Source organism: Cucumis sativus, chromosome 3 (assembly GCF_000004075.3).
Source record: "Cucumis sativus cultivar 9930 chromosome 3, Cucumber_9930_V3, whole genome shotgun sequence".
In the NCBI taxonomy this organism is placed as follows: Eukaryota; Viridiplantae; Streptophyta; class Magnoliopsida; order Cucurbitales; family Cucurbitaceae; genus Cucumis; species Cucumis sativus.
The window spans coordinates 33,403,873-33,416,483 of NC_026657.2; the positions used below are offsets into that span (position 1 = coordinate 33,403,873).

At 31.8% G+C, this 12,611-nt stretch overlaps 1 protein-coding gene across 1 annotated transcript; it reads left to right on the forward strand.

Moving 5' to 3' along the window:
* Positions 1–173: 173 nt before the first annotated feature.
* LOC101206199 (calcium-transporting ATPase 4, plasma membrane-type) lies at positions 174–11,760 on the forward strand. Its single transcript, XM_004136617.3, has 7 exons — positions 174–635; positions 6,907–6,961; positions 7,052–8,991; positions 9,078–9,233; positions 9,855–10,026; positions 10,117–10,415; positions 11,099–11,760. The coding sequence occupies exons 1-7, from the start codon at positions 462–464 to the stop codon at positions 11,405–11,407; spliced, it is 3,105 nt and encodes a 1,034-aa protein (XP_004136665.1). The 5' UTR covers positions 174–461; the 3' UTR covers positions 11,408–11,760.
* Positions 11,761–12,611: the final 851 nt, after the last annotated feature.

The following is a 12,611-nucleotide window of genomic DNA, read 5'->3' on the forward strand; positions in this document are numbered from 1 at the left end:
TTTTTTATAAAAAAATTGAAAACAAATTAGAAGTTAATAATTTGAACTACTAATATTTTGATTCTCATCCAATTGAGTCTATGGACCATCTTTTGAACCTAAAAAGCAGGCAAATAGAGGATCTGAAGTTGAACGAATTATTGAGTAAAATAAAAAGAAGGGAAAAATTAGAGCATTAAAATAATTTATGTGGGAAGAAGATAGAAAGAAGAGAGAGAGCGAGAAATTATCTCAACATATCTTCATTTTAGTTCACTCTATGTATTCTTGTGGACTCTGTCCAGAACTTCTGCTCTGGGAACCCTCTCCGTCTATTTAATAACCTTTTGTTCTCTTCCTTTTTTATCTGATCTGCTCGGAACAACACCGGGAAAGGCAACGGATACGGCTTCGCTGGCGACTCAAAACGAGAATCAAATAACATTTCATTTTCCTCTTCTCTGTTTCGCTTTTATTAGACTATGGAGCAGTATCTTCTGAAAGACTTCGAAGTCGAGCCAAAACGTCCTTCAGAGGCAACCTTGAGGAGATGGCGATCTGCCGTCACAATCGTCAGAAATCGCCGACGGAGGTTCCGAAACACTGCAGATCTCGAGAAACGCTCCGAGGCTGAGAAGAAGAAACTCAAAATCCAGGTTTTATTTCTTAAGCCTATTAAAATCTCATGATTCATATTCCTGATTTCAATCTCCACTATGCCGATTTCTTTTTTTTTTTCTCCTTTTACTTGCCTGTTTGGCTACTGATAAAATGCTAGAAAAGTAGATTACGTTTTAGTTTAATTTAGGTAAACTCGAAAAAGTTTTAGGTTTCTGAGTTCATCTTTTCTCCTCGATTTTTTCCATCTTTACACAAAGATAAGTTTCCTTGACGGAATAATTTGGAGGAAGTAGGATTTGTTTATTTGGGCCGTGTGAGTTATAACCATCATCGTTTGGCTTAGTTTAAAGAAAAAACACTTTGTAAAGAGGTTATAGGTTTTATATATGGTGGCTACCTAATGAAAATTACTTTTTCTTATCTCATCAAATTAGAGGGCTTAAGTTGACCATAATACTCACATATATAAAAAGATTTAAGAAAACATTAAAGGTGGATGTGAATTTTCATAACCACCAAGAACTTTGGAAAAAAAAATCTGCCGTCGAGGAGGAACGTCGATGCAGATGCCACACGGCGACTAAAAATTTGTGTGGGTCCTTTTTCTAAAATAAAATAAAGGTTACAAAATCACTTTATATGGAAAATTGTTAATAAAAGAAAAGAAAATCACAAAAATAGAATATTTTATAATGGAATGAATTTTGTCCATTTTGTTTTGAATTTTATATTTCTTAAAAATTCCATTTTCATATAAAGAAAAAAAATTCAATTGATTTTAGAAAATTTGCTAGATGTGATGAATTATTTTAGAGATTTTAAAAAATGGAAGAATTTGTAAACTATTTACCATCTATAATAAAATTTTAATCCAAACCCAAATTGAATAACTAAAATTTTAATATAAATTCAAACTTAAACATTTTTCATTTTCTTAATATAAATTCTTCATTATTTTATAGATATCATTATAGTATTAGATTTTTTTTATTATTTAACTAATAAATTAATTTTAGATTTATTATAACATGATTTAATAGTTATGTCTATAGGTATCATTATATATACAAATAAAAGTTTATATTTAACTATCTCATATAAATTGTTACATTTTAATATATTTATAGATATTACAAAAAGAATTATTATTTAAAATCTATTGAAAATATGGTAATGAAAATATCACCCGCAACCAAAATTGAAGTAATCTTCAAACTAAAATGATATTTTAATGGAAACTAAATAAATAAACAAATTAATTAGGGTAGGTCCCGAAATGAGTCAGGTGGGCCGGATAGAGTAATTTAATATCGTCGACATAGTTGGTTGGCTTTTATTTACCACTAACTTTAATTTTTAATATTTTCCGTTCAAAAAAGAAAAGTAAGAGATCTTCTAAGTGCAACATATTTTTGTCGAAATAATATAGTTAAAATGTAAAGTTAAGCTTTACTTAAAATTAAAAAATAAAAAAGTTAAAGCTCATATTTACTTGGAAAGTAAGGAAGAGGACAAGAATGCATGCATTTAGTGTAGGCATGAATTTTTTTTTTGATAAAATGGTTCAAGCACATCAATTATAAAATATAACAAAAATATAATAGTAATAAGGTTAGAATATCATGTTATAAAAATAGAACGGGTTCTTTCATTTTAGTTCACATACTTTCGTAAAATCTTAATTTAGTTGTTCGAAATATTTATTTTAAAAAAATTAATTTATTTATATAACAACGATAGTTTTTCTATAAGAAAAATATTATATTTGATAAAAAAAATAATTGAAACTATTTAACAGTAAAAAAACAAGTGTTAAAGAAAAGCTTAATAAATTTTGCTATATTTTTTTTGTTGTATAGTTGGTTTAGTTGAAAATGTTTATATTTTTTTACTATATTAATAGCTAAGTGATTTTTCTTTAAAAGATGAAATCATAAAAAAATTAGTCGCAATAATTTTTAAATTTGATTTAAATAGAATTCAACATTTAAAAATCAAAATTAAATAAAAATCAGAGTTAATAACAATAATACTTCTAATAAGATTTGTAAAAGAATGTCAACGAGGAGGGTGGGAAAAATGTACATCTTTGATCCAATCGAGCATCGCCAAGTTCTGATATTGTCTTTAGAAACTATCTTTATAAAAGTTTTCAACTCTCAGCTAACATTTCATAATTTTCAAACGGAAATATTTCAGTTGATCAGATTATTAATTGAACTCAAAACAAAAGGAAATGACCATTCGCAATTGGTCGGTCATGTGCAGGTCATGTGATGCCCATTTGTATGGTTGACATAATACATCGATCTGGTCAATTAGATCGTGACATCCATTATTGAAAACTTTTTCTACAAATTGTTTGATTTCTTTATTTGAGTAATTCTTTTTAATTTATTTAATCATATAAATCTACTTTTTAAATAATAAAGATGGTAATCTATAGAGTAGTGCCTTTTAAAAAGCATTAAAATGTGGGATATTTTATTTTAGCATCATTTTTAAATATATAAAATAAATAAAAATATTTACCAAAAAAAAAAAAATCCAAATCTCAAATTTGATGGAATTATATTAATCTATCAGTAATATTATTTGTTGTCGATGATTTTACTTTATTTTATTTAATGAATTTAATTTTTAAAATATGGTAGTGAGTCAGACAGAAAAAGATGCTTCTTCATCGGGTTTACCCCGGCGGAAATAGTTTTAGAGGCAGGACTTTTCTTTCCACTGTTTTGGATTATTAGTTTTTTTTATTACGTTTATAATAATGGAATTTTCTTTTCGGAGAAAAAGGTAGGTAATGGAAATTAAGATCCTGTTTATCTGGCGAAATGTTCATATTTCTAAATCAATAATTTCATCATGACTTTCTATTAAAATTCAAAACTGTGTCACAAATCTTGATTTTGCCTACTTTGTATTCTTCACCGTTCATTTTATAATTAGAAATGAATGAGAAAATAGCGGGAAGAGAGTGAAATTAAGATGGGTTTTGTCGTAAACCATAAAAAATCTCTACTGCCTATGAGAATATGCACATTGCACAATGCTTCCCCTTTCAATTCATCAACATGATGTCAGCAGCATCTAAAAATGGGGCGAAATATAAGTAATTATATTTAAAATTTATTTATCAACTTTTTCTTTTTAGCATAGTTCTTGGAGAGTTGTACGCATCTTGAGAAAGATGGCTGGTAATGAATATTTTGGGCTAATAACTAAAAAAGTCTTTGAAAAAAATAAAAAAAATAAAAAATCAAGTTATTGGAGGAAAGTAGTTGGAAATTGAACTGCTTTCATTGGCAAGCGTGGAAAAGCGTGTGAGAGAAGAAATTTCCTGGAAGTTTCGTGGTTTTTAAATACATAAAAGGATAGGGTTTCTTTGGAGGCAGTTATTGTAGTGGGGGGCCAAGTTGCAATTCTTAACCTCTCGTGTGGGGATGAGAATGGATACCTTTTCTTCTACGTTTTTTTTTTGTTCATTTAATTTATTCTCCTTATAATTATTGTTATCTTTATTTATTCTCTCCACTCCTTATCTTCTTCTTGCTACCCTTGTGGACACAAACTAGAAGTTGATAGTAGTGGTGTACGAGAACGGTCGGTGTCGAAAAAACTGACCCAAACGATAGTGTGAAATTCGATCTTATAGTTTTGTGATTTTTTCTTTGATAGTGGTAGTGGCTTGAGAATTAAGCAACATGAAAAAAAAACAATCACTGAAGCAATTGGCTTGGACTTGAGTTAGTAGTGGATTCACTTTTATACTCATTTTTTCTTAAACAAATTAAAAACAAGCTATGTAGGTGCGTATTTCCATCAGTTTTTCAATTCTTTTACAAAGATAACCATAGACTGAACTAATTGACTCTAGTTCAGTGGGTTTCCATTCATTGAATTGATTTTAGCCTTTTATGTATACTCTAGTTCTAGTTGGTGGTGTGAGTTATATAATAATATACAGTTATTTACAACCTAATGATAAGTATAGTATATAAGATTTCAAATTTTTTTTTCTTCCATATTTATTGTTTTTCACTCATTCTTTATTTCTTTTTTTACTATTAACATTATTTCTTATCAAAATAAAAATAGTTTACACTTCAAATATAAATTATTGTACAGTCTTTTAGAAAAATCAAACTATTTATTATAGAGTTTAAACTATTAGACTTTATAGAAAAAAGGAAGATAAAAATAAATGAATGAAAGGTAAATATTTTATCCATTTTGTTATTTTTGACAAATTTTTATTATTATAATTAATGCTAAAATCACACGAACACTAATTATTATAATCCACAGAAAACAATAATCAACTAATCAACCCTTTTGTTTCTTTGTGATTTTTAAAACTTAGTTTTCCTTTGGATGCATTTTTACTATTTTTACTGAGTATAGTCTAATAAAATGAACGTTTTTAAAAACAACAAAATAAATTAAAATATTTATAAATTATAACAAAGTTTTGAATTTTGAATTATGTTAATGAAAGCCTATATTTTTATAGAATATCAGTGACTACCAGTAACGAAATTAAAAATTTTGTCATAGGTCGTAAATATTTTGTAAAATTTGTTATTTTTAAAAATTCTCTTAATTAAAATGATGTCATGTGATATTTTTTTATATTTTTTTTCTTTGTAGAGTAGAAAACTAGACGTAGCGCAGAGCTATTTTCTATAATAGCTTTGACCTTTCTAATCATTTTTAAATTTAAATTTAGTTAAAAAATATTTTTAATAATTCAAAATCATGGTATAAAACTTATTTTAAAAAGCCTAAATATTAACTAGTGATAAATTTTTAGTTATTGATGTGTAGATAATTTTTAATATGATAAAATTTGTTTTTAACTATTTTAAAATTATTCCCATACCTAGACTAGGTTTGTGTAATAACTATTTTATTTTGTTATAGATGGTTTAGGGATGCGAGAGATATTTTCGATATGAATAATTATGAAAGTTAGGTGGGAGAACTTTAACAAATTATCTAGAAAGTGATTGTAAGTGCAAGGGTTTGACAGCAAAGTGAGAACTGCTTGGTATTAATTTGATTGTGTAAGCTATAGATTATGTCTAGGTCTATTGTGGTCTATAGTAAATAAGTTGATTTATTTTGCTATATTTTTAAATATTTCAATTGATTTTAGGAAAAAAAAATAAAAGATCCTTCTTTTCAGAGAGATTAGAAAGACAAAGTTTATAGAGAGAAAAGCAGATGGATGGGTGAAATTGAAAGAGAACATGTTTTTTGTTTGTTTTTATAAATCTACGTATAATTCCAGAATAAAAAACTAAAAAGCTAGGGATCATTGTTTTGGTGTTTAAATCTAATGTTCAGTTTGAACGGTAGACGGAAGTGATTTTCATATGTCAACTGTCATAGAATTGTACTATCAACTGGATGCTCCCCACTCCGCACATTGTAAAAGAAAAATTACATTTATCATTGTCACAACCACATTTCTGTAAGTGATTTTTTAAAGTGATAGTTATTCATTTGCAGGTTAGAATTTTCAATAGATACCTTTAAGAATTTGGTTAAAAGAAGTATACTAGAATCTAAAAGTATTTTACTAGTTCTCTGTATCTTGTCTACCCTCTTAAAGTTCACAAAATAATACCACAACTTCCATTAATTAGATGGAGGGAGTAATTACAAAAGCAGATGCGAGCTCCATAATAAACCCAACTCCACCAGTGTCTCCTTCCAAAAATCATTAGACAAACTTTGATATCACTCTATTCCACACTCCCAAAAATCACTTCGACTACTTTTTTTGTTGTTGGTAATTGTGTAGATCAAACAGAATCTGACCATAAGATGTCCATCTGAAGAGAATGTTCTTCTTCCATTCCTAGTTTTGTTTCCTTTTTTTGATAGATACTTGTAATAATCTTTCGATAAACTATTGTTTAAAGTTTATCTTTCAATGATTTCCTCCCAAGGCATCTCCAACTAAGTTGTTCACAACTCATTTGCATCAGGACCTTTTGCTAAGTCACCCTTTCCATGGGAAATTAATTCCACAAAGTGAAAACTTACTCAAGGCTGGTGGCTAGTTTTAAGACTAGATTATTTTATAGATCTCAATGGTTGTGAATACATTGTCCATTGCCTTTTCAATCTTGTAGACAGGGAGGGACAACTTTAATGCCTGTGATCTTCTTTAGTTAAATATATTACTGATTTATTTCTCCATGGAACTGTACTACAATTTTCCAGCAATTGCTTTATCTAAAAAATTATGCCTCTTATTCTTTTCATCTTTTTTCCTTCAATTTTCTTTACCAGGAAAAAATTCGAGTTGCTCTTTATGTTCACAAGGCAGCATTACAGTTTATCGATGGTAATGGCTTATGCTTACTCTCAATCCTTTGATTTTGTATCACAGTTAAGTTTTTATCCCTTTCTTTATGTATGTTGTATTCTTGTGCAGTCGTGAATCGGGATGAGTACCATCTGTCAGATGAGGCTAGGAATGTTGGCTTTAGTATCCATCCAGATGAGCTTGCATCCATTGTCCGTAGCCATGATTACAAGGCATTGAAATTTTATGGTGGTGTGGAAGGACTTTCAAGGAAAGTTTCTGTCTCACTAGATGCAGGTGTCAGTGAAAAGGATACGTCCAAGAGACAAGAGATTTATGGTTATAATCGTTACACAGAGAAACCTTCCAGACCGTTTTGGATGTTTGTCTGGGAAGCATTACACGACGTGACATTAATCATCCTAATATTTTGTGCACTAATTTCTTTAGGCGTTGGAATTGCCACAGAAGGATGGCCGAAGGGAACCTATGATGGTTTAGGAATTCTACTCAGTATACTATTGGTCGTCTTGGTTACTTCTATTAGTGATTACAAGCAGTCTTTGCAATTTAAGGATCTTGACAAGGAGAAGAAAAAAATTTATGTTGATGTCACTAGGGATGGGCTGAGGAAAAAAGTTTTGATTTACGACTTGGTTGTTGGAGACATTGTTCATCTATCCATTGGAGATCAGGTTCCCGCTGATGGGGTTTTCATATCAGGATATAGTCTACTAATTGATGAATCCAGCTTATCAGGTGAGAGTGAACCAGTGAAAAAAGATGAAGAGAAACCATTTCTTCTATCAGGAACCAAAGTGCAAGATGGATCTGGAAAGATGATGGTAACAACAGTTGGTATGAAAACTGAATGGGGAAAGTTGATGGAAACTCTCAGTGAGGGAGGAGAAGATGAGACTCCATTGCAGGTGAAGCTGAATGGTGTAGCAACTCTTATTGGTAAAATTGGATTGACTTTTGCTGTATTGACATTCCTGGTGATGACAGGAAGGTTTCTTGGGGAAAAAGCTGCTCACCGTCAATTTACAAAGTGGACTTCAAGTGATGCACTAAAACTCTTAGATTTCTTTGCTGTTGCAGTTACCATAATAGTTGTTGCAGTTCCTGAGGGTTTACCACTGGCAGTGACATTAAGCCTTGCCTTTGCTATGAAGAAACTGATGGATGAAAGAGCACTAGTTAGGCATCTGTCTGCATGTGAAACAATGGGTTCAACCACTTGCATTTGCACAGATAAAACCGGGACATTAACCACAAACCATATGATAGTTAGCCGTGCATGGGTATGTGAAAATTTTATGGAGAATAAAGACCATGGAAGTGTAGACAAATTGAAATCAGAGATCTCTGAAGACGTTTTAGGCATATTATTGCAGTCCATATTTCAAAATACTAGCTGCGAAGTGACTAAAGATAAGGATGGGAAGAACTCAATCGTTGGTGGAACACCAACAGAATCAGCACTATTAGAGTTTGGCATCCATTTGGGTGGGGATTTTCGTGCCCAACGTACAGAATATAAGATACTTCAAGTAGAGCCTTTCAATTCTGTTAGGAAGAAGATGTCTGTACTTGTAGCGCTTCCTAATGGTGGGGTCAGAGCTTTTGTCAAAGGTGCATCTGAAATAATACTAAGTATGTGTGACACATATATAGATTCCAATGGAGAATCTATTGATTTAAAAGAAGAGAAGGTAAATAATGCTACAAATGTTATCAATAGTTTTGCCAATGAAGCTTTGAGGACACTTTGCTTGGCCTTCAAAGATATAGGGGACTCTAGCGGTAAAACTATTCCAGATGATGGATATACATTAGTTGCAATTGTTGGGATCAAGGATCCTGTACGCCCAGGTGTCAAGGAAGCCGTTAAATCTTGCTTAGCTGCTGGAATAACTGTGCGTATGGTCACTGGTGACAATATTAATACAGCGAAGGCTATTGCTAAAGAATGTGGTATACTAACTGATGATGGTTTAGCTATAGAAGGACCAAACTTCCGTAATTTATCTCCAGAACAGATGAAGCAAATTTTACCAGAAGTCCAGGTTTACTCTCTCAAGCTTGAATTTAGTTATATCTGTTTTCTCTTGTAATATGGTTGTGTATTTTATCTAAATTGCTATGGATATAGGTGATGGCTCGATCCTTGCCACTGGACAAATACACGTTGGTTAACAATTTGCGGAGTATGGGCGAGGTCGTTGCAGTGACTGGAGATGGGACAAATGATGCTCCAGCATTGCATGAGTCAGATATTGGACTAGCTATGGGAATTGCTGGGACTGAGGTCTGTACATGAGCTAAGTAAATAGTAGTGGTATAATTGCTTGCTACTGGCTGGAATACAGGGTTCTATTTGTGATTGTGAATGAACTCATTTTAGATTCCCTTTTTCTTTTCTGCCTCTGTTATATGCTTATTGTGCTTGCATAATTAATTTTCAGGTAGAAAAAAATCAGAACGAAACATTCTTTTCAGTTCTGTGTTCAGATTTTTTTTTAAAGCAACTTAATTCAACTTTTCAAACTACCGAAAACAGAATTTTCTACTAGTTTACCTCGCAAGAATTTCTACTTCAAAGACATGGTATTTGTATCAAAGCTGATTTGAACTCATACTGCAGCATCTCTGTCTCCAGACTCCATCTAAATTTAGTCTATTACCTTTGTTGGGGCTGATGAAGTGGGGACGAACATTCCTTAAGCCTTGTATTGAAGATTGATTGACTTGATAACTGAACTTTATCATGTTGATTTAAAATAGAACCACAACTACTAGTGATTGCTGATATCTTTATAATCACCCGGTGATTGGTTGAAGGAGATTAACGAAGAGAATTGTTATCATTATTATGCTCTTTGGTTAATGTTACTATTTGTTTCATATGGTTTCATTGGATGACTTACAGGTGGCCAAAGAAAATGCCGATGTCATCATAATGGATGACAATTTTTCAACAATTGTAAATGTTGCGAGATGGGGGCGTGCGGTGTACATTAACATACAAAAGTTTGTTCAGTTTCAGCTAACCGTTAACATTGTTGCTCTAGTGATCAATTTTGTTTCTGCTTGCCTCTCAGGTGTATTCATCAACGAAGTTGCTCCTTTATGTAAAACCATTTGAAAACGACTAAAGTTGATGAATTCTTTGTGTCCTACCCAACTTTCAGGATCTGCTCCTCTTACGGCTGTACAGTTGCTTTGGGTGAACTTGATTATGGATACTCTTGGTGCTTTGGCACTGGCCACAGAGCCTCCAAATGATGGACTTATGCAGAGACCTCCAATTCCGAAGGGGGTTAACTTTATTACCAAAGCCATGTGGAGGAACATTTTTGGTCAGAGTATATATCAACTTGCTGTTCTTGCTATTCTTAATTTTGGGGGAAAGCAACTTCTTGGACTTGATGGATCTGATTCCACCATAGTTCTAAACACTTTGATTTTCAACTCATTTGTGTTCTGCCAGGTATGCTTATGCCCAACTCACACTGTCCATCAAAATTGCCTCATGCTTAATTTTCAAATACTTCGGTCACTCATTTGATTGAAGAAAATCTGTCATAGGTAGAAACAGAAAAACAAGATAGAACATAATAAAATTGATAACACAAAAATTAACGTGGAAAAACTCTAAACTGAAGAAAAACCACATATTAGGAAAATTCCACTGTGTTGGAATTTTTAACAATCAAACAAGAATCTCCTCGACATTTTTTCCAAAGCATTTGCCATGCTTACACCCTTTTCCCCACTCTCAAACTAGAGAAGACAAAAAGAATTTCAATAGGGTTCCACATGCTCAAGCTTAATGTGTATCTATTTTGGACTATTTGAAACCAAAGTCACAAGCTCCTTTTATAGGTGCCGATCACTTAAACTTCTCTTATGTGAGACAATTGTACTTTTAATATTTTGTCCAGACTAACACTTTGGTACTTAAGGATACAAAAAAGAAATTTAAATAGAGTTAGCACATCCAAATTTAAAGTGTTTCTAAATGGGACGATTGGAAACCAAAGTCATAGACTCCTTTTATAGTGTACTTAGAGTCCATCACTTTCTTAAACTTTTCTAACGTGCGACAATTGAACTTCTAATATTTTGTCAAAATTCAACAAATTTTACATGTTGGATGGTTGTTATTTGCAGGTTTTCAACGAAATTAACAGCCGTGAGATAGAAAAGATCAACATATTCCGAGGGATGTTCAGCAGCTGGATATTTTTGGGAGTAATGGTGTCCACAGTGGGGTTTCAAATAATAATTATAGAATTTCTGGGAGCTTTTGCAAGCACTGTACCACTGAGCCGGGAACTGTGGGGACTGAGTGTGCTGATTGGATTTGTGAGCATGCCAGTTGCAGTTGTGTTGAAGCTCATCCCTGTTAGTAAAGAAGAAGCATTCACAGCTCATCATGATGGCTATGAACCAATCCCTTCTGGCCTAGAGCAGGCTTGAAATTCAGAGCTCTAAAACCACCAAGCAAGGCATCTGAATTTCTATTGGGGATCATAAAGAATGAACTTTGTTTAAGCTTGAGGTGTGAGTGTGATCACAAATTTTTGTCTCATTAACAAAAGAACGTTGTTAATTATTACCATTTCTCTTTCTTAACAACTGAAAAATAAAACAAAATGTTTCTTCTTTACCTTTTTGGTGCCTTTTTGTTATTGTTGACAAGAGCACCTTAAGAAGGTAAGTAATGCAATGCAAGACCAATTGAGCTGTACTATATGTGTAGAAAAATTATCCCTCCAACATTATTTTGAGTGGAAATTTACTTTCATAATTTAAATTCTTAATGGCCTAAATATGTGTTTTTTTCTTCCAATTCCGTCCACTTCAAATATCTAGGAGCTATTGTCACAAAACATAGAAATGGATATGTGATCAAGAGAACCCACATGCGATTGTTTCTCTATGGCAAATGGTTTGTTTTGTCTTGGCGAGTGTGTTGGGTGTCAGAGACGTCACCTATGTCTTTGAATTGATGGAACGACCATTTTAAGCAGTCATAAGTAGAGTTTTAAACTTGGTGATATGTGGAGTTTTCAAATTCTTTTATATGATTTTGAAGACATCTTAATTGCATTAGTTGTATCAAGTGATATTCTAAATGGAAAATATAACAATTAATTTGTTCTATTTTCAAAATTTTGAGACGATTTTGATAGCCTATACTAAATGTTCTATATGATCTCAAACTCAAAGAATGTAGAGTGGCAACAATATGTTTTATTTTTACTCGCATGCTTTTTATTAAAACTACCACAATATGTTTTATCTTAACTTACTAAAAAAAAAAAACACCCGAGACGGAATTGCTTCAAAATAAAATTTTGAACTTCTATGATTAAGCCACTAAAAATAAAGTAAATTTTATTGGTATAGATACTTTCAATACTTTTAAGCATTTTCTTAACAATGCTTACAGTGTCTTATGATCTCTCATTTCAACGTGATTTTGTTTCACTATTAAATCATTTCTTTGTGTAAGTGGTTCATCCTTAAATGACATCATGTTGATAGGTACTCCGCTTTGATTTCATTTATAATGTGTCGAGTCTAGGCCCATGATTTGATAGGATTTATAGTTCAGATTCGACACTCTTCTTTGACATTTTCCTACTTCCCATTTGACTAGGTTATTTCACTTTACTTA